Consider the following 27,493-nt stretch of genomic DNA (forward strand, 5'->3'; position numbering starts at 1 on the left):
CGTCCGTAAAGATCCGAACCGAACCCGAACCGAAATTTAGAAATACCCGAATGGGACTGAAATCTTTAAACCCGAAAACCCGAAACCCGAATAGATCCGAACCGAACTAGAATGGGTACCCGAACACCCACCCCTAGGAAAAAGGTACAAATGACTCACTTTGTCAAATGGAAATATTTTAATGTGAACCCGCAAGAATATGCTATAATCATATTTTTCTGTTCTTGTTTAAATTTCTAAAACATATTTACCGCAAATGTTTGTTTCTTAGCTCTTACCATGTAGAATTTTGAAATTAAAATCTGTTTTTGACCTAAAAACCAGATTTTATGTAGCAAAGTTATTAATAAAAAGATTTCGAAAACTGAAGGAGTTCTGAAAATAATTGTAAAAATTTGTAGCAAAGAAGTGTTAATATCAATAAAAATCATCTTACAGTAATAATTAGGATAATTGGTATCAAATGTTTCGTTTTTTCCCGGTAGCAAAAGGTTAAGCTAATTATTGGTTACAACTTACAACAAATAAAATAATTGGATTTCGTAGATCTTGACCCCTAGTCATTTCCATGTCCTAGCAGGATGTATGATATATGTGTTCTTCTGGCTTTCCGGAAAGATCGTAGTAGTTTCATCTGGCTCCGGAAGGATTGTGATCCTTACTGCTCCGAAAGAAATGTGTTCTTTGTCGGTTTTTGTAAAAATTCTTACGTTTTCAATTTAATCGAACAGATGATAAAAGAATAAAAAACAGGATGTATGATATTGATGATGATGTTTGCATCACATGTTTCGTGATGTGTTATCACACCTTCGGACATCCCATACCACATTTGTTTCACGTGGCACTAACATCTTAACACGTTCACTTGCACATTCAGAACCCAACGCAGAAAAATAAGTTTTTTCATAAGTTAAAAACGATAAGGTGGGAAGCGGATCAATTATCTTCCCAGTTAGGCATGTATATGAGATTATCTCATTTGACTGTATCAAAACTGGTTACGGTAAATAAAACACACGACAATTATTTATAGGTGAAGAGTCTTGTCAACGCAAAAAAAAAGTTTTTAACTATGGTTTGAGATGATAAGTTCCTATAGGTAATAGTTAATTGTTATGGTGGCTCTTTCTAAATTTTAATGATTCTCATCTGATAGAATATGAAAATTATTTCCCAAAGAAGTTCTTTCTGTGTGTGTGCCGGCTAGTGGCTACAACAAGGTTTTGGTCGAATACTCAAATATATGTGGCAATTATTGAGTCTCGTCGATTGCAACCCTTGATGATGTTCTTGTCAAGATTGTTTATAGGAGAAATATCGAAGGGAATCTTTATCAGTTTACGTTTCACCTAACTAGTTAATTGAAAAAAAAAAACTAGTTAATTGAATAGTTGTTAAATAATATATAATTATTTACTTACTGTTTTTTTTTTTGCATTCTAAAACAAACACCCAAAAACTTAATATTTCGAGAATACAAAAACATTGCTAGCTTAATAATATATGAACGCATCCTAATGCTTTAATAAAATTTCCAATACATATAGTATTTGTTATATTTAAGAAGTTATGGGAACTGAAGTGTTGCTTTCAAATGATGATATTAAAAAAAATTCAGTAATTGTATTTCAAAACATCTTTGTAGAACTTCATATTATTATTATTATTACCAAACATTTATTCAAAGTTCTACATATAAAATCATCATGAATCATGAACGTCAAATAAAACCAACAGGAACAAATCACTACTTTTCCTGCAATGTCCTGTTTTGATTATTATCTTTACTTGGAAAAGACGATATAAAATGAATTTTTATACTATAAATTGTATATAGAGACACTTATTGCTAGAAACACATTTTTTCCTTGTGCAATGTCTTACATGCCTTCAAATAAGATGCACTTACATCTTCTTCTAACTATAAGTCCTCTAACTAAACTGTCACTTTTCCAACTCTAAAAATTTTAAACTTTATCTTTTTATTTCATCTCAAATCAACTTTCCCAACTCAACCTTATATTCCACCGAACGCATAATGTTTTAAAAATCCTAATTTTTAGTTCTCAAGAACTCGAAACCTAATTCCAAAATATTGTTTGGATCTCATTGTTTATATTTCCTCACACAAAAATTTCATCTTTATCATTTTATTTTGGCCCTACTTCCTGGGTTTTATTGGTAAGGACTTAAGATGTAGTCTATTGATTGTTATTTGTAGATTTTATCCTTTGTTGGAGGACAAACAACAAAAAAAGTTTATGTCTTTTGCAGAAGTCACTCTCTTCCTTTCTCTCTCTCTTTTCTTCCTCTCTCTCTGGTTTACTCTCTTCCCCTCTCTCTCTCTGTTTCTTTCCTCTAAAGATTAGTTATTGCTTGGTTTCAAGATAAAGAAATCAACTTTGCGATGGAAATGACGCTGATGGATCTTGCAATGGAGATGGATGCTGATGAAGCTTTGCGCCAGACGAACCTCTGTCATAGACGTCGCCGCTTCAGTGGCGCAGAAGAGAAGCGAGTTGGCGAGGAACTCTGTCATTGACGCTATAGCTTCAATGGTGCGGAATAGAAGCACCGTCGTCTTCTACTATTCTTCAAGTGATCGATTTACGACCACGGATCCAAGCTTGGGTCAAGAGAATCGAATCAAGCGGTTAGGTCTTCACAACTCGATCGGTTGGACCTCCTCGTTGTCGACAGAGCCATTGTTGCACAATTTTGAGCTTTTTGTATGTTGGGTCACTGAACTTTAGAAATTTATGACTTTAACCCCACAACTTCTGTATAGTGCTTATTTCTCTTCTATTTTGCCCAATATCTTTTGATTACACTCCAAACCCCATTATATATGCAAATGCTACAAATTCAACTCTTAATGAAGCCTAAATACAATATGTTTTTTATTTTTTTTCCCACAATTATTTGTCTAAGTAAGATGGTTAAAAATTTTAAAGTCATAAGACGTCAACCATTTCCATCCACATCTCCCTGCTCCACAAATTTTTATTCAAAATCTACAAACAACTAATGTGGTCAGATTTTCTAATAATTAAATTAATGTGGAACCACCTTTCTCAAATCAACATTAATCCATGTCCATATTTTTTGTATACATTTATCGTTTTGACTTCTACATTTTTTTTTTATCCACAATATATATATGTCCACATTTTAATCGACCATTTTTTATTCTGAATTATTTTTTATACATTTATTATGTATGTGGTCATTTTTTTCACTATCCACAATATATATATCCACATTTTATTTGTGCATGAACACTTAATCAACAAAAAAAAATTGTCATGATATGTTTTTCATATTCAAATTTCTAAAATATACTAAAATGGATCTTAAAATGTTGACAACAAAAAGTTATAATTTATTATGTCTAATTTATTTATTCATATACTTTAATATATCAAAATAAATCACATAAAGAAATAGATGGGAATTTATAATAGTAATTTCAAAAAATTGAAATAAATCCAACCCTACGATCTAGTTTCAACAAAATGGACAATATATATGTCCAACCCTACGATTTTTCTTTATCCACAATATATATGTCCACATTTTATTTGTTCACAAACATTTAATCGATAATTTTTTTTTGTGGATATGATTTTTTATATTCAAATTTCTAAAATATTTACTCTATTTATTTATATATATTTAATATGTTGAAATAATCACATAAAGAAATATAGGAAAATTGATAATAGTAATATTAAAAAATTCTAATCCTACAATCTAGTTTAAGTTGCCACATCTAATAGCTTAAAAAGACCATTTTCTAAACTGAATTATTTTTTATACATTTATTATGTTCGTGGTCTTTTTTTTCACTATCCACAATATATATGTCCACATTTTATTATTTGCCTATAAACACTTAATCTACAAAAAAAAAAGATTTGTCATGATATTTTTTTCATATTCAAATTTCTAAAATATACCAAAATAGATCTTAAAATGTTGACAACAAAAAGTTATAATTTATTATGTCTAATATATTTATTGATATACTTTAATATGTCAAATATATCACATAAAGAAATAGAGGGAAATTGATAATAGTAATTTCAAAAAAATCAAATAAATCAAATCCTACGATCTAGTTTCACCCTGCCCCCCTCCTCTCCAATCTGATGGCTTAAAATCTATTCTTGTGAAACTCAAATCGGTCAAAAGCCCATCACCATTGGATTAAATCACATCCAACGGTTGTAATGTGTTCCACTTACCTATAAACCAATCTTGATAAATCCTACTATGAAACACAAACGTAACTAAATGGGGTCCCCACCAACTAGACACAAATCGACACAATCTTGCTCCCTACCTCAGATTACTCGCCGAAAGGCAATTCCGTCCGAACGAAGCCTCTCTCTAGAAGAAAAATATCCATTTAGCAACATGTGTCTTATACGGTAAAAAAAAGTGAAAAAAGTGTCTTGGATGGTAATGCACTCTATAAAATGCAGATGGGAATATTCTTGTCGATGAAGCCATAACTGGCACTTTATATTGTAATTTGCCAGGTTGGCATTGCTTCCAAGCATATATATGCATCTTCTTATCAACTTCTGTTTAGTTTATAAAGATACAGACACAAAAGCTAACACATTTTCAAACACCACTAAAACACCAGTTATATTCATTGTCAATTTTCATTAACTAGTCATGAAACTCAAACTATAAGCTTGATTCAAGAAATTAATTTCGTTCTTTTCATCAAAGAGAATCAGAGAGAAGGACAAGGAAATTTTTTTTTTTGAGGATGTCATGTCATCATAGTGGATAACCATGTCAGGACTTATGATACTAACAATTAATTAATAACTAGGTGACAAGTAACCATTTTGTTCTCAACTATTAAAACAACTAGGTCCGTTCCCGGGCTACGCCCGGGTTATTTGTTTGTGAAAATGTTGAACCAAAATATCATATTAAATTTTGGTGTTGATTGTATGGACGCAATAAGTGTTGAGGTGGTTGTTGTGTCCTCCACTCCAATCTCCACCAAATAAAACTAAAACAACAGTAGCTCAGTGGATGACATAACGTTAGCTAAAGTTAATTGCGAAATCGTTTAATTACATAACCCGAAAAAGTGACCTTTCTAGACATGGGTTTCATAAAGTTGGAGTCTTAAAATAATATTTGATATCTTCGCATAGCCTTTTAGATTAAGATTCCATCATGTTAAATCTTGATACATAGCATATAAAATAGTGATTATTAGTACAATTTTTGTAGGTGCTCTACATTATAATAAATTAGCAATCAGGGCAATATGATCTTGGAGTGTGACGGTTGTTAGCACCTGATCCTCGATAATCGTTAACATAAATTTTAGAGTTTTGTCCTGAATTTATGTATATAACATAAATTCTCTTATTTCAAAAGGTCGGAGTCTTATTTCGAATAAATTCAGCAAAAGAAAAAGTATTCCAATAACCTATTTAATATATAAACACCCAATTTTCAAAAAACGAAGCATACTTAATAATATTTTTTAAACGTGTAATTGTTGAAAACTTACAGTTGAATATCGTTTCAGAATATTATTTTAATATATATGTTGGTAAAATTTTTATTGTAATAAACGAATTTGGAGTTTTGTAATATTACATAAATTAAAGGTCTTTAAAATCTATTTGAAATTTCATCATCTATTATTCTTTCTTCTTGCTCAATCACATCTAGACATCGCCTTTTTTAAGTATTATATAGAAGTAGGGTTTTAAAGGAAAGGAATCATAAAACAATTTTATATGAAAATAAATCTAGGTATCAAATTTGTGAGAGAGAGAATAATAATCCGAATGATGCATGAAATAGGGTCACTCCGTGCTGCATGTTTTTGCGTAATCCCTTATTCGCCTTTTGAAATGCTTTATGTAATCAATTGATTTGTTGAAGTAGAAAATTGTTGCTGGTGTTGAACGGAGTATAAGTTTGCCTGCAAAATATTGGATATTATTCTTATGCTGTTAAATAAAAAAATTATATATGTATGATTTTTTGATGTGTTATATAGAATTATTTACCTTGGATTAGTTTAGGAATTAAGCTTGTGACGATCATAACTTTAAATTTTCTATCTTTCTTACTTTATAGGATGCTAAAATCTGCTGCTTGCTTGTCGCACAATATGAGTTTGACGATCGTTGACCTGAGATAGAGATGTGGTATGAAGATAATAATTATTCTGTTGTTAACTATTGTGTTAAACTAACCTGTTCAGCCGTAGGCCAATCGTGGCATCAATATTGAGTTCCGGGTGGTGAGGTTTTATTTTTTGTATTATGACTATCTGTCCGACGACATCTGCACATTTATTTTAGAATAAATATACATATTTGTTTAATTAATACTGGGATGACATATTTACCTGGTAAGTGTGTGGGCAAAATGGCCAACCGCAATAGATTTCTGTATTTCTGAGGAGATAAACTGTGAACTGGAAATATCGGACAATCGAGTGTAACATTCAATGCTATTGTCTTTTGGTTGATCTGAATATTGTAAGGCAGTTGGGTGAGTTTCCGTTGTCGGGAATTATGTATGACAGAAAATCTCGAGAACTCATATGTATCTCCTTCGGTTAAGTTTTTTGGATCATCTGGCTGAATGTCTCCGGTGACCCGACCTTCTAATAGTTGTCCCTGGGTGTGATCAAATTTTGGTGTGCCAATCCAATTAAGTAAGCAGTGAGTTATTTAAATCAAATATGGTGGATTGGAAAACATATATATATATATATATATATATAGAAGTTTAGAAAAGGCTTACGTGGTGGTCGTAGCACAGGAAGCCGATGGAAGTTCGAGTATTATCTATTTGGTGTTTTTTGATGTCCCAAACATTTCTTATACATACTATGATAGGACGCACTGAAACCCCTTCTTGAAGTTCGTGGATTCTTTGGGGAATGTGTTGCATTGAAGATGTCACTAAAAAACATTCGATTTAAAAATTGTAATAAGGTACATGAATTTCTAACTATATTTATTACACACATGGATTTAAAAAGGCATTCGCCTACGGCCCCCAAATTTTGTAAAATATTTAGGGCCCCTAATTACAAAAAAAAAAAATTACTTGATATTTAATGTATTTTTTTAGTTAGATTTTTATTATTATTTGATTCTAAATTTGACTTGTGTTTAAAATAACTAATTTGTGATCAATTTTACAATATTTTATATAAAACTATAAAGATTCTATTTCAAATTAACTATAAATATTTGATCCATATTTGTCTTCTTTGTATATATTATGAGTTAAATTTATTTTATATATTTATAGAATTTGATTAAAAATTTATAATATTTTGAATATATAGTTTATTGTATTTAATTTAAATGCTAATATTAAAATTTTTAACAGCGACCAACATTTCAATCCAAAACGCTAAAAATTTATAGTTTGGTTTTTAGTTTATAAAAATTTAGAAAATGTTAAGGTAATATATCAAAACTTTTTAGTGTTATATATATATATATATATGTTTTTTCAAAAAAAAAAACTTTATATAATTCGAATTTAAATAAAAATATTTTCAAAAAAAAAAATCATGTAAAATTTATTTAACTCGCCTCGGGCCTCCAAAAACCTTCGCACGGCACTGAAACACAGTATTTGTATATTACTTTTGATGTAAGTTAAATATATATATATATATATAACTTTCAAGTCCTTAAAACTCAAACTAAAAAAAAACTCGAGACATATCGCTGTGAAGACTGGGAAACTAATATATATACTATTTTCGTGAAAAATTGAAATTAACATTCGTGATATTTAAGTATATATATATAATTAAAGCTTGTCTGTATAGACGAAGCAACTTAGCATACAATATACTGGTTTTTTACAAAACGTGATTTACATAGCCACTATATATCATTGACTATAGAATCATCCCTTCTATTCATAAGGAATAATTCCAACGTAGTAAAAAACGTAAAAAATTATAAGGATGACATTGTATTATTTATTTAGTCTTATAAAACGTTCTGGATAGTTCTTATATAAAAAATTTGAATTATAATGTTGCTTTGCAACTTTCTATGCCGAATGAGTAGAACTGCCATCCAAACCAACTTGTGGTTAAATATAGTTTGGATATTCATACTCATTGGTAAAAAATAATTATAAACGCTACGGGATGCTTCTAATTTTCTTTTGTTTAAGAGAATCATGCAGGGATTTGGTATTTACCTGACACTTCAATGGGCTGATTATTGGGGAGGCTATCCATACCGGTAAAACAGAGATCCGCACCACCAACTTGTTCCAGACGAATATTGCTTGGAAGTGTAGAAGAAACAGATGAGGTCTTTGTCTTTCTCGAGTCTCCTTCTTTCTAACGCAAGTGAATAATTGGGAGAGTTTGATTTTCTGTCTTTTTTCCTTCCTAAGGATCATAAGTAATATGGGATTATAATGTCCGAAGCAAACTTTCTTAAGGAGAATTTATTACTTTCCTATTTAGCTTGGTTTTAACATAAATATAGGATCATAAGGAATATGGGATTTTAAGAAATTTCATAAATGTAAAATATTCTAAAATCTTCATGCTGTGTGATATGCGTGTGTGATGGCTACGTGGAGTTCAAATTGTGTATGGATTATGGAAATAAATAAGTCTAGCAAGATATTGATGAGGCCAAATCAGTTGGTGTATATAAAGGAATTTAAACATGAAAACAATTGATCTGAGTAAACTATATAGGAAGGATAGTTTAATCGATTAAAATCCAAAGTTTGAAATGAAAAGAAACAAAGCAAAGTGTTGTTAAAAACCAAAATAGTACCAAACTGAAGCAAACTTGCAAAAACCAACATAGTACTTGAAGTTCAATGCAAAGACTTAAGAATTATCGAACTGAATCATTATTTCTCACACCTTGCCCGTTTGACTTTCTCTGGATCAACACTGTCAAACGTTCTCTTACTCTCTTCATCTGCAGAATCTCCACGGCTTTTTGAAGGCCCACACACTTCACTTCCAGTCTGCACTGCTTCCATGGATGTTGCAGCAATAGCGTTATCAACGGAGCCTTTTGTGGGTGATGATGTCTCCGGAGGGAGGATCTTGGTCACAGTGATTGCTCGGGTGTTGCCAGAGAAGTTGTGGTCTGTAACTTTTACACAGAACTTATGGGTCTGTCCGACTATGCTGATCAGAGCTTCCGGGACAGGCACTTCATGGTCAGGACCTTTGTCTTTATTGGCCTTGCATTCAAAAACAGTAATGTGAGTTTCAATCATTTGAGAGTATAAACTGATAGATATATACCTCAAAGTAGCTGCTGACCAACTCAGATGCATGCCTCCCAGTCAACTGAAAACCAGCATCACCAAGCAGGACAAAGAAACCTTGTTCACTGCTGTCATAGACCGAAATCTTTGCACGGTACCTGTTATGTAAGTTTTAGAAGTCAATAATCCAAAAACTATATAAGAGAGAGTGTAATTGATTATCGATGCCAATGAACTTACTGTGCAACTCCAGCTGTGGTATCCTTCACACATCTTGGGTTCGTGCAAATCAATGAATTTGCGCCTTTGGTAGCCTTACTATGACACCCAGTGCATGCAATATAGTACCAAGCAGATCCATGAACCACATCATCAATCGTGGCAGTGCACTCAAAAAAGGCATCCTGCAACAGTTCAAAAGCATTTGATATAAACATAGAAGCGTTTAAAAATTGCATGTAACATTTAGCTTTGTATTTACCTTTGCAGATTCCAGAGTCATGTAGGAGAAGATGTCAGATATGGTCATCGTCTCCCGCTTAGTGACCACCTCTGCACTAACCTGCTTAGCAATCTCTGGGTTCGAGGAGAGCCTAACAATTAATAGAAATCATAAATTCAGTCAATAACTTCAATTTGAATAAATGTGTGCTCAACATAAACTTATATAGACAGTGTTACATACCACGCGAAGTAATCAATTGTTGGTTGCACATCATAGTCCATGAAAACCCGTGTGGGAGACATAGAACTCAGTGCCAGGTTACCTGTAAAATGACGGAAGAAGGATTAAAGATGATAAGAGTGTAAAGTTAGAAGGCGATTTTAAAGAACAAAACGTTTGTAGAATGTTTAATCAGTCAAACGCGAAACCAAAGGGATAAATAAGTACCTCCGAGACGTTTAGTGTTAACAGCTGTGACCAAAAGAACTGTGGGAGTGTTTTCATAGGACTTAAACTTCTTGCAGAAGTCCGTTGCTGCCTGGTCCCAGAGGTAAAGCTTCATAACAGGTCCTCTGGAAAATAATATCTTAGGGACTTAAGAACCTTATGAACTAAAGAGATATGGTTTATCAAAAAAAGAAGAACACACTTACTCATGTGATTGCACGTGAACCATAATGTGCCGAGTGGTAGCGAGCTTCGCTTCATCAATGGTGGGACGCTCGGTAAGAGCCTGTCCATCAACCAGCTTCATGTGGCCAAGAACATCTATAACATTTATCATCAAGAACATAACTCAGATGTCTAATCATTTAAAAAAAAAGAAACACTTGAACTAATCACATAACTGAACAAAATTCTACAATTCTTTATCAAACAGGAAGATAGGCCAAAACAACATCAAAATATAAATATAGTAAAATTAGAATTCTTACCGTAGAGGTCACCTTTGAGATCACAGTTGGCCTCAAAATCCTCATACGAATGCATCCTGAAACGGTCTTCATCAAAAGGGATTGGAATGTCGTGAAGAACCGACAACTCAGAGTTCCATGCGAAGGACACGGTTGCGATATGATCAGCAACCCGATACATCGGTTTGTTCTTCGATCCGTAGAAGTTGATGAGTTCGTAAACTGAACCTCGCTTCATCTCAGGCAGGTATTTCTTAATACGACCTGGTGGGATGAATCCTTGAATGACAGTTCCCTATTGTCGGAAAAATAATAAGAAAAACACAAAATCAGAATCAAACCTCGGATTTAAACAAATACGATCCCAAACCTTAATAACTAACTAAACAACCATATAAACAAATGACAAAATCAAACTACAAATTCTTATTAACGTTTAAAGAAACGTGAAAGCATAGCTCAAAGTTAAATTAACTTCATTCTAACATTACTAATGAACGCAGACACGAATCGCACGGTCCAGTAACAATTAATATAGTCGGGAAAGAATAACAAAACTAAAAACGTGAAACAAACCTCAAGATTTAAACAAATACAATACCAGGAAAACGCCAAAACCAAATTTTAAAGTTTTTTAATCCTAACTAATTAACCCTAGATTCACCTTCCAAGTTTAAAGAACCGGCAAAATCACTGTTAAAAATTTTTATTAACTAACTAAACACCCATATAAACAAATGACAAAATCAAACTACAAATTCTTATTAACGTTTAAAGAAACGTGAAAGCATAGCTCAAAGTTAAATTAACTCCGTTCTAACATTACTAATGAACGCAGACACGGATCGCACGGTCCAGTAACAATTAATATAGTCGGGAAAGAATAACAAAACTAAAAACGTGAAACAAACCTCAAGATTTAAACAAAAAAAATACCAGGAAAACGTCAAAACCAAATTTTAAAGTTTTTTTATCATAACTAATTAACCCTAGATTCACCTTCCAAGTTTAAAGAACCGGCAAAATCACTGTTAAAAATTTAATTAACTAATCAAACATAACTAATGCACCCTAACACACATCGATCTCAAGGTCTAGGAACTATTTATAGAATTGACGTACCTGCTCGTCGATGAGAAGCATTTCCAGACCAATAAGGGTCTTCTTCACCGGGTTCTGAGCCTCCCAGAAATGGATGAGTCGGAATCGCAACCGGGTTTCATGGGGACCGAGAGAGACATCTCTGAAGAACATCACTGATTCGTCAGACTCGGAAGACGCAGGAGACTTTCCATTTCGTTTCATCGCCATATCTTGAGATCTGAGTTTTTCTAGGGTTTTGCATTCTACGGAGAAGGAAGATCAATTATATAAGAGGAGGAAAAGAGGGAGGTGAAAAGAAATCATAATGAAGGGGTATTGATTGATCGAAACGGAACTATTGATAGCTTAGGATTGAATCGATGGAATCTACGGTTCTCTTTTTGATCGAAGAACACGAAGCGGTAATGGTGAGGAGAAGCTTCTCGTTTAGATGTCGGCTCACCTAAATGATTCTCCTCGCGATACACAAAAAACACAAAGAAGCCCGAATCAAACTTAAAGCCCAAAGAGAAATCAGAAGCCCACGAAATCTCTTACTCGACTTCGGGCAAAAGGCAAACCCGAGTCTGACGTGTAAAAAAAAAAGAACCTGATTGGCCAAATAAAAAATCCGACGTGGATAGCCTGTATGCTCTTCTTATTTTGCTTTTAGTAGTGTTAGATAATAAAGATCCGCTGGATGAGGATAACTTGTTCGACCACTCAACCCCTATTTTGGATGCACACGTATATTATGTATACATGCATTTCGTATATCGAATTCACCATGATGTTATTATCCATCACAACTATACGTATATGTTGCACATACATACACACACATTACACATAAGAAGTATCACAATTTATCAGAAAAAATGTTGTAACAGAGAGAGAGATCTAAATTGCTTTATAAAACCGCATAAAGAGACGCCACATCTTTCTTTCCTCTTCATTCAATTTGCTTTCCTCAACGCAAAAGTTGCAGACTTTCCGTTATTGTGATCGTCAATTCTCCAGAAAAATCATTCTCCGATCATTCGTTTCTCTATACCCTGATCAGACAAACAACAAAACCAAACAAAACAAAGCCACTTCTGCTGTCTGAATAGTTCTGAGGTTTGATTCTTGTCGAATTGATGATGAAAATGGTTTGTTGCAGATGGGTATTCATAAAGTTCGCTCCTTTTTTTTTGTTTGACATGTAAATTAATCACAACTTCTTTGAATCTGAGTAAAAGATCAAAATTGTGGTGTTAGCATTTTAAAATCAATATCTCTATTTCTATGATGTGTTTTTGTTCTGTTAATTAAGATCGGTTTGGGTTTGTGTGTTGATTTGTTGGGCTAAAGGTCAAAATTAGAGTTTCTTTGCGTGTGCAGAGGAGAAGGAGAAGTCCTTTGCGTGTGACAAATAGTTTTCGTTTAATCTTCTTCCGTATCTGATCCATCTTTCATTCTTATAGAATAATCCTCTTTTATCATTATTGATTACTACACTTCTCTTCCAAGTTTCCTTCTTTCATTCTTGACCTGGTCTGATTTGATTGTTCACAGATTCTTTCTTCTATTCTTGATTAGAAGAAACAATAAAAGAAGTAAACTCTCCTTGTAATAACGCATAAAGTTGCTTCCTTTGTACTATTTTACAGGTGTCGTCTTGTCTTAGCTCTTGATTTGTAGATAAATCTTTGTTGTCCAAAAATGGATGCTACATCGAGTGGAACTCCAGGCTTGCAGTACCATAACATACCGGAGCAACCTGCTTCTCCTCCTGTAAAGAGGCAAAAACGCCAATGCTTTGGAGAGTCAACTACTCCTGGAGAGTTTCCTTTAGCAGCTAACCCTTCCATTGTCCTTCACGTTCTCACTGAATGTAGATTGGATCCTCGTGACCTCGCCAATCTTGAGGTTCTCGTTTTCGAATAAAAAGTCTAAATCTTTCACTAAAATTTCAAGAATTTGATATTTTCTTGTTGTTGTTGGTGTTGGTATAGGCAACATGTTCGTTCTTTAGCCAGCCAGCGAACTTTGCGCCGGACTGTAGTTTATCTATAGCCGAGCTCGCTGCTCTAGACATGTGTAATAAAAGGGTGATTTTCAAACCGATGAATGAAGAAGAACGCGAAGAAATGAAACGTAGATGCGGAGGGTCATGGAAACTTGTACTTAGGTTCTTGCTGGCTGGTGAAGCGTGTTGTAGAAGAGAGAAGTCTCAAGCTATTGCTGGTCCTGGTCACAGCATTGCCGTCACTTCAAAAGGAGAAGTTTATACTTTCGGTTATAATAACTCTGGACAGCTAGGACATGGTCATACCGAGGAAGAAGCTCGCATTTTGCCCGTCAGGTATACATTATGTTTTATGTTAACTAGGCTTGCGGGTTCGGTTTAACATAAATCTTACCGAATTAACCCGAAATAAAGTTCAGTTTGGTATCCGGTTAGTTCGGTTTTTGAAAATCCTACCGAAGTTTTTGATTTCGATTATATTTTGGTTACATTTTCAGATAAATTCGGTTAATTTTGGTTACATTCTGTTCGAAATATGGTTAGTTGGTTCGTGTTTTTGGTGTGGTTTGGGTATAACTATTGTTAGAAGAAAACTGAAGTAACCGATTGCCAAACCGAACCAAAAACCGATTTTCTTCAAAAAAGCCTACCGAATTGAACCAAACTTCTAACCCAAATTTCGGTTTGGCGGGTTCGGATCGGTTCAATATCCGAGGCCTAAGTGTTACAACCAAAGAGAACCTGAAGATGGTTTCACCGAGAGTCGTTATAACCGTGTGTTGTGCGCAGATCATTACAGGGCATCCGAATCATCCAAGCAGCAGCTGGTGCTGGCCGTACAATGCTAATAAGCGATAGTGGAAACGTCTACTTCTGTGGGAAAGACTCCTTCGGTGAAGCTGAATACGGAGGGCAAGGTTCTAAAGAGGTCACAACTCCTCAGCTTGTAACATCTTTAAAAAACATATTCGTTGTGCAAGCGGCTATTGGAAACTTCTTTACCGCTGTTCTCTCACGAGAAGGGAAGGTTTATACATTCTCCTGGGGAAACGATGGTAGACTCGGACACCAAACCGAGGCTAATGATGTCGAGCCACGTCCTTTGTTAGGGGCGCTCGAGAATGTACCCGTTGTGCAGATTGCTGCTGGTTATTGCTACCTTCTTGCCTTAGCTTGTCTACCAAATGGCAGCATGTGAGTTACTTCTTATACACTGTTGTCGGTTTAAGTATTTAATTTAGACCGGTTCTGACGTAATACGATGTTTATTTTAGGTCGGTTTATTCGGTTGGTTGTGGTTTGGGAGGCAAGCTTGGTCACGGGTCAAAAACCGATGAGAAGTATCCTCGGCTTATCGAGCAGTTTCAGGTGTTGAACATTCAACCTAGGGTAGTTGCAGCGGGTGCGTGGCATGCGGCGGTGGTAGGTCAGGACGGAAGAGTGTGTACCTGGGGTTGGGGAAGGTACGGTTGCTTAGGACACGGTAACGAGGAGTGTGAGTCAGTGCCTAAAGTCGTTGAAGGGCTAAGCCATGTCAAGGCGGTTCATGTAGCAACGGGAGACTACACTACTTTTGTTGTCTCGGAAGATGGAGATGTTTACTCGTTTGGTTGTGGCGAATCCGCTAGTCTCGGTCACCATATAGCCGCTGATGAACAGGTTTGCACTTATTTCTTTTTAACTTGCGTGGCAAGCTATCTGGCTCTTTATGTTTTGGTTTGGTTTTTGTATATTAGGGTAATAGAAATGGGAATGTGCTGAGTCCAGCGGTAGTAACATCGCTGAAGCAAGTGAAGGAGAGGATGGTTCAGATTAGTCTAACGAACTCTATATATTGGAACGCTCATACGTTTGCGCTCTCGGAGTCAGGGAAGCTATTCGCGTTTGGTGCGGGTGATAAGGGTCAGCTTGGAGCAGACCTTGGTCGTGACCAGACAGAAAGGTGTGTACCCGAGAAAGTAAATATCGATCTCAGTTAGAGGTTTGTTGGCAGATCAGACAAAAACACATGGAAATTGCGGTTTACTACATTATGGTCACTTTGGAAGGGTTTGTACAAAAGGGGGGAAACATAAGTTAAGGAACTTGTCTTAACATTTCATTGTATAGGGGGTTTCACATTATTCTAATTGTTCATGGGTCATGTTTTAGGTTGATAATTGTCGAATAATTTCAATTAGTCCAGTCCATTTATTGTAAGGTTCAGATTCTATTTCATTTGTATAAAAAGCCTCAAGGCTTGCTAAATTCGTGGTACAGTTTCCGTGCAGTTCACGCCATATCACTGTGTTTACTTGTTTAGGGTAGAGTGAAATAAGGAAGGAAGCATATACAAAAATAGTCAGATAATCTAGGCTTGAAAAGAGGGACTTGATACTTTTATTATTTTACATCATCACCTTACGACTCATTTCATTTCACAACCGATGCTTTTTATACTTTTCTAGATAAATTAAAACTTAAGATTCTAAGATAATTTTTAGGCTAAACTCAAGTTTGTATTCATTGACTGGGACAGGAGAGGGACGAAACTTAAATTAGGAGTAGAAGATACGCCGTTAAATATTTTTTTGGCAAACCTCAAATTTCGCATTTTGATTAACAACAATGTATAAACAAAGAGCCTTCACTACACAATTTTTAAAAATAATTCACAAGTGAATAAAAAATACCCATAAAACATTTGGAAAAAAAAATCTTTTGGGATAATTAACTAATTTAACTAACAAAATGGCGCACGTTCACTTAGCTCTCCTCCTTCTCCTCTTTGTCGCCGTGGTTGTCTCAGCTGTTGATAAACCCTCGACGATCACCTCTGGAGCCCCCACAACAGCTCCGACCAATGTAGCTAAAGCTCCAGGAGGTAATGACAACAAGGATGCAGCTGCTACTCCCGGAGCAGTTGCTGGATCTATGGGAAGCGATTCTTCGAACGCAAACTATCCGCCACCTCAACCACCTTCCGGAAACGACGCTACCGCCATGGTTGGATTTTGTTATTTTGTAGCTGTTGCCATGGTTGGATCGTTCTTCTTTTTATGCGATGTGATTTTGGTGCGTGAATTTTAAGAAACTGTTGACATTTTTATTGAATATAGTTTGTAATGTTTTTATCTTGTAGATGTAATATAGCATTTTGCTTGTCCCTTTCATCTTTAAAAGTGAGACGATACAGAGATCATGACAAAAATGAAACTTTTTTTTTTCTTGAATGAATGTTAAATTTATTCATCTCAAAACCTTTGTACAATAAATGCATCATTGTTTGACAAAGAATGATACTAACTCAACTTCTGTACATGATTAACTAAAAGCTATCGACTACCAAACCAAAGCTGCATAGCAATTTGTAGTCTTAGTCTTGAACGTCCTGCCATGTTTATTGAAAAGATGCGGTTTCACACTTGCTTATCAATCCTTGAGAGTAACAGAGCAGAAGATCACTCTCGTTCTCCTACCCGACGGCCATTTCTCTCCTGCCACACCGAGTATACTGCCGTTTGAAATGCATACCGAACCAGGAAAGTTGTTGTTGCATCCCGAGTACCCTCCGCCACAATACTCAGAATCTGAAGCCAACTGTTAGAGAACCAAGAAGCTAGCAGCTTACCCACAAGGCCAGACCAGATAGTTTGAGTATACGGGCAGGTGAAAAATAGGTGATCCCTTGATTCCATGGATCTCTTACACAACAAGCACAAAATATCAGCTTGTGGATTCCATTTTAGGATTCTATCCCATGTGGATAGACAATCCTGTATAGAGAGCCATGTCATGAACGCATACTTTGGAGTCATGCCCGTAAACCACACCCCTTTGCTCCAAGTAACACGCGGGGAGTGACTTCTTGTGATCTCCCAAGTTTGCTTCGTACTAAAACAAGATTGGAAGCTCCCTGCCTCTGTTTTCCACAGTCGAGTGTCATCTTCTAGTGATAAGCCTCTGATATGAAGATTTAGAATCTCTCTCTCTATCTGAACCAAAACCTCCACTCTGTGCCTGCGCCGTCTGTATGTTTGGACTGCTACTTCCACAGTTGTATTGATTGGAATGCCCAAATCAATACATCCTCGAGACCCAGTCAAGTCTATCAATCTTCCCAAAGGAGACCACATGTCAAACCAAAAGGATGTATAGGAGCCATTACAATTCTCCATCCGTGTGAGCGTCGATGCAAGGGGCCGAAGCTTAAGTAACTTCTTCCATATCCAAAACCCCAAGGAGATTTTTGCATTGACACTCCACAGTGATCCCTTCCTTATCAGATACCGATGAATCCAAAAAATCTAAAGTGATTCCTTAGCTGACAATATTCTCCATATCAATTTGAGACAGCAGATCAAGTTCACTTCATTCAGTGACCTCAGACCCAAGCCTCCTTCTTCTCGTGGCTTGCACACATCTTTCCATGCGATCTTAGCTTTATGCGATGAGAGATCAGGTCCTGACAAGAGAAAGGCGCAAAATAACTGATCAATCTCCTTAATGCATTGTTTCGGGAGTCGAAATGCGGACATCCAAAAGTTTGTCAAACTATGAATTACCGAACTGATGAGCTGTAGACGACCTGCAAACGAGAGTTGCCTTGCTGTCCATGAGCTGATTCGTTGCTTAATTCTCTGAATAAGGGGATTATAATCATGCACTGACATTCTCTTTGTCAACAGAGGGAGACCAAGGTATCGAACCGGAAGAGCTCCTGCTGCAAAAGGGAACTGGTTGAGGATTTGGACCATGTCTTCATCTTCCACTCCTGCCATAAACAATTTTGACTTCTCCAGACTTATAGACAGCTGCAAATTCTTTGAACACAGACATAATATCTTCTATCGAGCGCTTTTTCCCATACGAAAACACCAAAACATCATCGGCAAAACACAGATGTGTTAGCCTAAAATCATTCATATAAGGTGTGATTGGTGACCAAGGGAATGAGAATGAACATTCAATTCCTTATGGTTTCATAAAAATATACCATTCATAAGGAATTTATTTACCTTTATATTCCTTATCATTCTTTTTTTTTGTAGAGAATAACAAAGCAAAATTATTCCTCATTATTTTTAAGGAAGAACAATCATTCCCACTCATTCCTTTAGTTTTATTCCTTTTCATTTTTTTTTTATTTGTTCATAGTGTTTCTCAAATGGTCACCGGTGTTTTCAATATTACAGTAAAAAAATTAGTGTTTGAAAAAAAAAGTAAAAAAAGAAAAAGCCAACTTTCTCATTGGTTGTTAGATACGGGCCGGGTGAGAGAAGCTTGGGCCCATACCTGTCTCAAAAAGCGCGTGTCATTCAGCGTCCTGTGAAACAAGACGCGCGTGGATGCTTGTGCTTTCTCCATTACTCTGTGAGCCGAAAGCGTAATTCGCAGAGAAGCGAGCGACAATGAAGGTCCAACGGTCAACTTTTTTCACAGTCAACTTGAAATCGAACCTTCATCACTTTCACTCCTCTCAGGTTAATACTATTCGTCAAAGTTCGGGTTTTTTATCCACTTCATTCTCCTGGAGTGTATTCATATGCTGAGATTGAGTGTATTCCTTTCAGGGAATTGCTATATCAGAGCTCGATCCCGTGTCGAAGTTACTCGATAGGAAGTGGGGGTTACAGAGTCCCGCAACTCCAATTCATCAAATCAGTGTTTCTTCCGCTAAAGGAATCGGCAAACTCTCCTTCTTGAACAACACTCGTCCACGTCTCGGAGATGAAGTCTCTAAAAAAGGATCGTCTTTTTACATCCTGAGAGACGATCTTTTGCATCCTCTTGTCAACGGTAACAAAGCTAGAAAGCTTGATGCTTTGCTACCGCTTCTTCAGGATCATAAAGTCACTGACTTGGTGAGAGAGAATTTGTTATCCTTTCTCAGTTGGGTCCTTTGGAAAAAAAATGCTTAGAGCTTTTTCTTTGAATGTTAGGTTACATGTGGAGGTTGTCAGAGTGCACACACAGCTGCTGTTGGTAAAAAATGTCAGAACCTTTTTGTTTGAGAGAACTAAATTTAATGAAGTTTTGAGTATTTGTTGTTTGTATGTTGTTGCAGCTGTTTCGTGTGCTGAGAGAGGTGTGAGATCACATCTGCTACTGCGTGGAGAGCAGCCCGAGGTTTTGACCGGTTATAACCTCGTTTCAACTATGTATGGAAACGTTGAGTATGTTCCGAGATCGAAGTATGCGAATAGGGAGGAGATGCTGAGAACTCACGCTGATCTTGTCGCTGGGGAAGACGGTTCTGTCTTATGGGCTAAAGACCTTGAGGCTATTGATGGTTTTTCGACTTCCCAAGCTGCTTCTTCTAGAAAGGTTTTGATCGTCAATGAAGGCGCAGGCGATGCTCTTGCGTTACTCGGTAAGCAATCTAATTTGGTGGAAAGAACTTATCAAGATTTGTTGTTTATGTGTGCCTTTGTTTTACTATGCAGGTATGTTTCGGTTAGTGAAGTATTTGTCAGAAGATCATTTACTTGGGAAGAAGAGTCGTGTCAAGTTTGTAGTTGATGCTGGTACTGGAACGACTGCTGTGGGTTTAGGAGTTGCAGCTATGTCTTTAGGGTTAGGCTTTGTTGAACAAGACTTTATTGATAACGCTTTTTGTGTCTGTTTCTTTTCTTGCTCATGTTACACTTCTCCTCTCAGGCTTCCCTGGGAGATCAATGCAGTGATGTTAGCTGATACACTCGAAAACTACAAAAGACATGAACATCGCTTGTTAGAAGAGTTTACGAGGCAGTTTCTTCCCTCCATCGTTTGCAGCCGCTTGGATACGATCAAATGGGTAGAACGTCAACGCCCGAGAAAGTATGATTCTTTTCGCTATTGAAGATATACTAAAAGTGATATTTTCAGTTATATATTTCCTTTTGTTCTTGCAGGTTTGGTAAGGTCTTGGAAGGAGAAGTGGAGATGTGTCGGAAGATTGCGCAACAGACGGGTGTTTTAGTGGATCCAATGTATACTTTAGCTGCTTGGGAGACGGCAACAGAGCTTGTGGAGGACGAGGATTCGAGCATTGTAGTGATGCTTCACACTGGAGGCACTCTTGGGATGTTTGGTCTTGCTCAAAGATATAAATCTTTCTTCACTAACTTGAAACATTAGGGGTGCAACTGGATTACAATATTTTGGAATGGAACGACGTGGAATGGTGGATTCCATTGATTCCAAAAACCTTTTTTACCATTTGATATGAATGGAATGGAATGGTCATTCCACCAATTCCAAAAATATTTTGATAAAATACAAAGAAAAGTATTCCATAACAAAATTGTTCATGAATAAATGGAATGTATTCCGTTCCATTTTTTTGATGTATTCCATTTCATTCCTATCATTTCATTTATTTTTGTTCCATTAATTCCAGATCAATTTACCAGTTACAGCCTAGGTGTTGTAGCCTTGTAGGCATACAATTCTCAAGACTTCAAGAGATATAAATCTAAAGATTTGGTTTGGTTTTAGTAAAATTCTAACCGAACCGAATCGAATCGAATCGAAATCACTTTGGCTCGTTTGGTTTTATGGTATTTCTATTCAGGTTAGAGTCTAGTTCTGTTCCTTCATATCTTACATTTATTTAATTTTTTTGACTAAATACATGTATTAAATTTGATAAAATAAAATAATGTTTTAAGTTTGAGCCGTAATTAAGTAAAAAGGTAAATCGAAGATTATTACAAATAGATTCAAATTATGTATATAAAAACATGTATATGCCAGTGTATTATTTCTTAGAAACATAATAGTCCACTTACTAACTAAAATGAGAATTAAAAATGATCATATATTGTAAATTTAAAATAAATACAGGGTTGATATTTTGTTTTTTTTCTATAGGGTTTTGTGGGTTTGGTTTTGAATTTCAGTTTGGATAAATCGTTTATTGTAAAACTAAAACTAAAAACCGAGTTTTTGGTTCATTTCGATTAGGTTGGTTCAGTTCCGAAATAAATATTGTCAATTTATAATGATGAAGTAAGAAGATTTAGATTTACGAAAAGAAAGAAAACAATCAAAGAATATGAGAATAGTAAAGCCTAAAAGAGATTCCATAGCAATGTCACAAAATGAATTTTCTTATATCTTGACCATAACTTGGTTTGACATTGTACGGTTCCCAAGAAGAATCATATTTGTACAACAACTAAGTAAAATAAACTGAAGCAAACGTGGTAAGCAAGAAGTTGTATTACTTTAGTAATTTGCTTACCTGGTAAAATAAACGAAGAACAAGATTATGGTTTTGGTCGTTGGTTTTGAGGAGTCTTCTTCTCGAACCGAGATTTTCATGCACGTGTGTTTGGTCACTACTTCGTGTTTAACAACACTTTCTTCACTATACCAATATCCGCATAAAACAAAAAATATTTGTTAAAACACACAAAACGATTGCTTTTAAATCCTTGATTCATCCATCATTAAACCTTTTTGTTTTATTATAATAAGCATTATGCATTTGAGTTTTGGGTCTTGTGAATAAATGTGTAATGTAACACAGTCGCTAAACGAATGTACCCTCAAAGACTTAAAAGAGTTATTATATATGCTAAAGCTGGTTAACTCTTCAATATATATAATGCTCTTATCATACATATATCGATAATAGCTTAGCTACCATCAGTTTGTTTGATGAATGTGTGTGTTTGTAGAGTTGTCATTTAGGACTTAATTTGCTAAAATTATGTAGCAACGGTTACGACTCTTATTATAACTATTGCCGTTCTCATATGTTCTAGAGATTATATATTACACACAGAAGTTGTAAATCTATCTATCTATATAAAGTTTTTTTTTTCTTCTTATAACATGTGAAACGAGGATTTGTTGACATGTATCTTCATATTTTATTTTGTATTTTAAATCTTTTTTTTTTAGGTTATTGCAATTTGTTCTATCAATTTCTTATTATGTACTATCTAATTCTTCTCATACTTATTAGTCTATAAAATTCAAGAAATAAATAAAATAACAAAAATACATTTTAAATATTTAATTTATTTACAATTAAAAATAACATAAACTGTCACCATTTTATTATTTTTACTAATTTTTATTATTTCATTTACAAATTATATATTTATTTCACTATTAATATCATAAGATAATCAAACCAAGAATAAGAAACTAGATCACCAATGCAAATAACCAAGAAAACGGGTCAGAAGGAGAATAATAATCGAAATGCCAAAGCCACCAAGAAGCAGGAACATATATGCCTAAAGCACCGAAATCACAATCAGTAGCTAAAAGATAAGAAACGCCTCACAAACTAAACAAGAATATACAACACGGCCATGCAAGTGAAAAACCACAAAGATCTAGATAGAAGGGACCAAAGCTCCAAGAGACTAACTCCACACACCTACCTATACAAAGGAAACATAGAAAGAAAAGAAACAACTTGAGGGAGGGAGAATCAAAGACAACTACCAAGAAATCAGAAACTAAATTTGATACCATAAATAACCTTCCAAGTCCATATAACATGCACGAACGAAAACATTATCCAAACCTCGAGTGGCAAACATGGTGAAAGATAGAGCCACCAGAGATGCGATGAAAGCTGCAAAGAGATGCGAGAATAGAGAGGAAAAATGAGACGAAACGAAATCAGCAAACTATGAAGCCATCCTCGAGCTATGAAAGAGAGCATAGAAGTTAGAACACCAAAAACTAGATCTTGAAAACCAAGACGAGCAGAGACTATTGACGGTAAGCCTACGTTGAGGAATACAACATCAAAAACGACTAAACTATGACCCAACCACGAAGATGCAGTTCCTAACATCAGCTGAAATCTAAGGAAGAAGAGGAGCAGTCAATATTGACTGGAATAACCTAATACCGTGAGAATCAAGCGAAAAACTGAAAACTCATAAACCCGATCTACAACAAATACCATGTAATCTCAAGGAAGAACAAGAGAAAGATGTAAGTCTTTTTCCGGGTGATGGTGAGAAGCACCGTACACCAGAAAGGTAACGAAATACATAGACGGTGATAGCTCAAGGTCAAAATATAGGGAGATGGCAAAAAACATCTTAAAAGTTATAATTTTCAAAAATATGAAAAAATATAATACAATTTTGACGCTGAAACCGTTAATCTTAGAATCAACAAAGTTATTGAAATTCAATATTCTTTTACAATGCTCATTTCACTACTAACGAGTACTATACACACAACAATACATTATTCGAAAAAACAAACACAAAATATATTAACCTATCATCATTACTACATAACACACTAAAAACACCAAATAACGATTTTAACAAATAAAAACAACAACATAATTACATTATCTAAAAAACTATGTTCTTATCAATAATAAAAACAATATTCCGCGGACATCCCGTGTTAACTTATATATCAAAATGAAAAAATGGTCCATGATTTTTTTACTTCTTTTTTTTTCTTCACTGCAACGTTTTCTTTTCGCAGTTGTAAATATATTTTTTTTAAATATTCACATTTTCCACGTACTCAGTATTCCGGTCTCGTAGAGACTTTAATCTACTACAAATATATTTGCCTCGTAAATCAAGAACCCAAGCCTACAAAAAGTGAGTAGGGGTACTAAGGTAACTTCACGAAATGATATATAATCTATTTTTTTAAAGCAACAGTCATTTTCGAGAAACATAAATGCGCTTATAAATTGGAAAGACATAAAGAAATAAAACAAAATAAACATTTGTTCTCTTCCACTGTCTTGTCTAATGTCTGTAGAGTAAAGAGATAGAGCCGACGTTACAGTATCTCTCGCTTCTCTCTCACACGAGCAAGAAAACTTTCACGTTCACCGGAGAAAACTATTACTCCTGTAAGAAAGCAATTAAAGACCTATTCAGATGGAAGATTTTAGAGCTTTTCCCTTCGCCGGGAATCTAGACCCTCGAGCTCAAGAGTTCGTACCGGCACCACTAAACCCTATGTCTTCACGTTTCCACTTTCCGTACACTTCTCTGCCGCCGCCGCTTCCGCCACCTCCTCCGTCGTACGGACTATCTCCATCGGATCCAAGAATGTTCACGTTCTTTAATATCCCACCACATCCGATGATGTTTCCTCCTGCTCCTCATCCTCCACCACCACCACCTCGTCCGTGGTTTAACGGTTTTTCAGCTGTTCAACGGCTATCTCCGCCGTCGAACTCGCCGACGCGATCACTTTCTCTGATCTACGTACCGCGTGACGTCACCGAGTCTACGGTGAGACGTGACTTGGAGGTGTTCGGCGACGTGCGTGGCGTGCAGATGGAGAGAATCTCGGAAGGAGTCTTGACCGTCCATTTCTACGATCTCCGTGACGCGAAAAGAGCTGTTCGAGAGTTTTGCGGTAGACACATGCAACACCAAGAAAGGCTCGGTAGCAGCAGTGGAGGTGGAAGCGTTTGGAGATCACCCTCTTCATCGGCGCGTGGGTTTGTTTCTGGTAGACCTGTGTGGGCCCACTTTGTAGTCCCGGATACAAACGCCGTACCCGGTGGTTGTAACCAAGGAACGTTGGTGATATTTAACCTAGACCCTGATGTCTCTTCCACTGCTCTCAGACAGATTTTCCAAGTTTACGGTATATGTTTTTTAGTTATGTTTCTATGTCTTAGATTTTTTAGTTTCGTTTCCTCGATTTGTGGATATGTCAGGAATTAAAACATTTTACAAAGACTGAAACATTTTCACTTTACATTATATTATAATCATGCCATTTACTAGCTTTTGATTTTTTGAATATAGACCATGTAAGACAGTTCGGTTATATGGAAGCACTTTATAGTATTGTGAATTTTTGTCTCCAGGTTCGATCAAAGAGTTGAGAGAGACACCATACAAGAAACATCAAAGATTCATCGAGTTTTACGATGTAAGAGATGCAGTGAATGCGTTTGATCGAATGAATGGTGAAGAAATTTATGGGAAGCAAGTTGTAATCGAATTTAGCCGACCAGGTGGGCTTAAGAACAACTTCACGCCATTTAGGCAACCGCAGTTACCGTTTCAGCCGCGACCAGTTTTATTGACTCCTCCTTTGAAGCAGTCTGTTATTCTGACCAATGGTAAAAGCAAGAATGTGAGCCCTAATAATGGAGTTGATGTTGTTGAAGCTTCTATGCGTTCGTTGTGTGACATTGATGATGAAGCAGAATCTGAAACAAGGAGCAAGAACGTGGCTAAGTTGGGGAGGAAAAAGCAGATGAAGAGCATGGAACTAAGTCAGTTTCTTATCAGTGAAGAAGCAATGAATGATCCAAGTTGCAGAGATCCACGTACCACTTTGATGATAAAGAACATACCAAACAAGTACAGGTTCGGCTTTATAATCTGATTATTAGTATTTTAAATTTTATAGATTTAAAGTTGGACGATTTTTCAAATTCTAGGACGGCTAAAGATTTTAGATCTTTCTAATCTTTTTTATTAAAATATTCACATGGATTCGTGTGTTAAGATGCTGTTTATATATATTCAAAGATTTATATTCTAGATAAAATGCTCTTACGCTATGTTCCATCAATTCAAGCTTTTAATTATCTTCGTGTTTGATATTACAATTAGTCGGCTAACATTTTCCTGGATGCTCTTATTTTACAGATTCCTATAGGTTTTGTTTATATGAGATTCCAATTTAATTTTATAGTTAGTGTTTTTTGGTTTTGTGTAGTCAAAAGCTGCTGTTGAATATGCTGGATAATCACTGCATTCACATCAACCAAGCTATCACCGAGGAGGAGAGGGGCGAATACAAAGCTCATCCTGATCAGCCAATTTCTTCTTATGATTTCGTGTATCTCCCGATGGATTTCAAGTAATCAACAACCGGACTTTATTGACTATATAGTACTATTATATATAACTAAAATCGTAACTCCTTTTTTTGGCTTTGATATTAGCAACAAGTGCAATGTTGGTTATGGGTTTGTGAACATGACATCTCCGGAGGCAGCTTGGAGGCTTTACAAGGCGTTTCATCTTCAGCGCTGGGAGATTTTTAATTCGCATAAGATTTGCCAAATCACATATGCGAGAGTTCAGGTATACGTAGACATTATTAGTGTTTTGAAATCGCTTACCAAAGTATAAGCTAAATTTTTAATGTCTATGATAATTGGGTGTCACAATATGATTGTTTTGTTACTTTTTTCGTCCAAAAACAGGGTTTGGAGGATCTAAAGGAACACTTCAAGAGCTCAAAGTTTCCGTGCGAGGCCGAACTGTACCTTCCGGTGGTTTTTTCGCCTCCACGAGACGGGAAGCAGCTAACGGAACCTGTTTCTATCAACATCAACGACTGCACCGGGCTCAATACTATTCATCATCTCGAGCCTATTGACGGTCCAGATCACTCTGTGGGTGGGTCATGTTGCGGTAGTGACAATGATAACAGTCAGGAAGATGGATTATCCGGCAATAACATAGATGGTGGACACAGTTTCACGGTGGTAGGAGCGACATCTTTCTAGAAGTTGTTTGTAATGTAAACCATAAATATATGAAGTGTAATTAGACAAATCATGTTGTTTATGTTTTATGCGTGTTATGTTGTCTCATTCTAAATTATATTTTCGACGCGATTTACTTATCATGCAGAGTTCTGAAAAGTGATAGTTTGGGTGAATGTCTATATATTTTTCTAAAACTTTTTATTTTTCTAAAACTTGTTATTTTTCAATGAATTCCAACTTGTTATTTTTCTAAAACTTTTTGCACGCGGAATCATCTATATATTTTGTAGTCATATTTTCTCTCTTGGATAATGTGT

The 27,493-nt window shown here is 35.6% G+C and overlaps 6 protein-coding genes across 9 annotated transcripts in view; 5 read left to right on the forward strand and 1 right to left on the reverse strand.

The window, feature by feature from the left end:
• Positions 1–27,493, forward strand: part of LOC125589724 — a 75,000-nt gene that overhangs the window by 4,926 nt on the left and 42,581 nt on the right. The window lies entirely within an intron of this gene.
• LOC106365728 lies at positions 8,679–12,400 on the reverse strand. Its single transcript, XM_022695410.2, has 9 exons — positions 11,761–12,400; positions 10,660–10,933; positions 10,378–10,492; positions 10,172–10,296; positions 9,965–10,046; positions 9,761–9,872; positions 9,520–9,683; positions 9,317–9,437; positions 8,679–9,252 (listed from the first exon to the last, which is right to left on the reverse strand). Exons 1-9 carry the CDS (start codon positions 11,947–11,949, stop codon positions 8,911–8,913), a joined length of 1,524 nt encoding a protein of 507 aa, XP_022551131.2. The 5' UTR covers positions 11,950–12,400; the 3' UTR covers positions 8,679–8,910.
• LOC111207891 (ultraviolet-B receptor UVR8-like) lies at positions 12,514–15,988 on the forward strand. 3 transcript variants are annotated; one of them, XM_022706411.2, is made up of 6 exons: positions 12,514–12,840; positions 13,374–13,632; positions 13,719–14,068; positions 14,522–14,926; positions 15,007–15,391; positions 15,469–15,988. In XM_022706411.2, the coding sequence occupies exons 2-6, from the start codon at positions 13,426–13,428 to the stop codon at positions 15,709–15,711; spliced, it is 1,590 nt and encodes a 529-aa protein (XP_022562132.2). In that variant the 5' UTR covers positions 12,514–12,840; positions 13,374–13,425; the 3' UTR covers positions 15,712–15,988. The 3 variants fall into 3 exon arrangements, with proteins under 3 accessions (XP_022562132.2, XP_022562133.2, XP_022562134.2); XM_022706412.2 differs by having other exon boundaries at positions 12,652–12,887; XM_022706413.2 differs by having other exon boundaries at positions 12,652–12,872.
• Positions 16,463–16,859, forward strand: LOC106408151. Its single transcript, XM_048764237.1, has 2 exons — positions 16,463–16,786; positions 16,854–16,859. The coding sequence occupies exons 1-2, from the start codon at positions 16,463–16,465 to the stop codon at positions 16,857–16,859; spliced, it is 330 nt and encodes a 109-aa protein (XP_048620194.1).
• Positions 19,011–21,046, forward strand: LOC106409048 (D-cysteine desulfhydrase 2, mitochondrial-like). 2 transcript variants are annotated; one of them, XM_013849736.3, is made up of 7 exons: positions 19,011–19,194; positions 19,285–19,575; positions 19,654–19,705; positions 19,779–20,084; positions 20,158–20,287; positions 20,372–20,533; positions 20,608–21,046. In XM_013849736.3, the coding sequence occupies exons 1-7, from the start codon at positions 19,123–19,125 to the stop codon at positions 20,831–20,833; spliced, it is 1,239 nt and encodes a 412-aa protein (XP_013705190.2). In that variant the 5' UTR covers positions 19,011–19,122; the 3' UTR covers positions 20,834–21,046. The 2 variants fall into 2 exon arrangements, with proteins under 2 accessions (XP_013705190.2, XP_013705191.2); XM_013849737.3 differs by having other exon boundaries at positions 19,654–19,696.
• On the forward strand, positions 22,336–27,281 carry LOC106407065 (protein terminal ear1 homolog). Its single transcript, XM_013847849.3, has 5 exons — positions 22,336–25,306; positions 25,533–26,040; positions 26,396–26,539; positions 26,625–26,766; positions 26,889–27,281. Exons 1-5 carry the CDS (start codon positions 24,586–24,588, stop codon positions 27,192–27,194), a joined length of 1,821 nt encoding a protein of 606 aa, XP_013703303.2. The 5' UTR covers positions 22,336–24,585; the 3' UTR covers positions 27,195–27,281.

This window comes from Brassica napus, chromosome C7, assembly GCF_020379485.1.
Source record: "Brassica napus cultivar Da-Ae chromosome C7, Da-Ae, whole genome shotgun sequence".
Taxonomy (NCBI): domain Eukaryota; kingdom Viridiplantae; phylum Streptophyta; class Magnoliopsida; order Brassicales; family Brassicaceae; genus Brassica; species Brassica napus.

What these genes read in the sequence shown, in the direction of transcription:
- LOC106365728 (XM_022695410.2), bottom strand. Translation starts at nt 11,949, where the DNA reads ATGGCGATGAAACGAAATGGAAAGTCTCCTGCGTCTTCCGAGTCTGAC. An exon ending in TCTCAAAGGTGACCTCTACG is followed by an intron (nt 10,493 to 10,659) that starts GTAAGAATTCTA and finishes TAAATGTTATAG; the next exon opens with ATGTTCTTGGCCACATGAAG. An exon ending in TGGTCAGCAGCTACTTTGAG is followed by an intron (nt 9,253 to 9,316) that starts GTATATATCTAT and finishes TTTGAATGCAAG; the next exon opens with GCCAATAAAGACAAAGGTCC.
- LOC111207891 (XM_022706411.2), top strand. Translation starts at nt 13,426, where the DNA reads ATGGATGCTACATCGAGTGGAACTCCAGGCTTGCAGTACCATAACATA. An exon ending in GTGACCTCGCCAATCTTGAG is followed by an intron (nt 13,633 to 13,718) that starts GTTCTCGTTTTC and finishes GTGTTGGTATAG; the next exon opens with GCAACATGTTCGTTCTTTAG. An exon ending in GCTCGCATTTTGCCCGTCAG is followed by an intron (nt 14,069 to 14,521) that starts GTATACATTATG and finishes TGTTGTGCGCAG; the next exon opens with ATCATTACAGGGCATCCGAA.
- LOC106408151 (XM_048764237.1), top strand. Translation starts at nt 16,463, where the DNA reads ATGGCGCACGTTCACTTAGCTCTCCTCCTTCTCCTCTTTGTCGCCGTG.
- LOC106409048 (XM_013849736.3), top strand. Translation starts at nt 19,123, where the DNA reads ATGAAGGTCCAACGGTCAACTTTTTTCACAGTCAACTTGAAATCGAAC. An exon ending in AGCTGCTGTTGGTAAAAAAT is followed by an intron (nt 19,706 to 19,778) that starts GTCAGAACCTTT and finishes ATGTTGTTGCAG; the next exon opens with CTGTTTCGTGTGCTGAGAGA. An exon ending in GAACGTCAACGCCCGAGAAA is followed by an intron (nt 20,534 to 20,607) that starts GTATGATTCTTT and finishes TTGTTCTTGCAG; the next exon opens with GTTTGGTAAGGTCTTGGAAG.
- LOC106407065 (XM_013847849.3), top strand. Translation starts at nt 24,586, where the DNA reads ATGGAAGATTTTAGAGCTTTTCCCTTCGCCGGGAATCTAGACCCTCGA. An exon ending in ACAGATTTTCCAAGTTTACG is followed by an intron (nt 25,307 to 25,532) that starts GTATATGTTTTT and finishes TTTTGTCTCCAG; the next exon opens with GTTCGATCAAAGAGTTGAGA. An exon ending in TATCTCCCGATGGATTTCAA is followed by an intron (nt 26,540 to 26,624) that starts GTAATCAACAAC and finishes CTTTGATATTAG; the next exon opens with CAACAAGTGCAATGTTGGTT.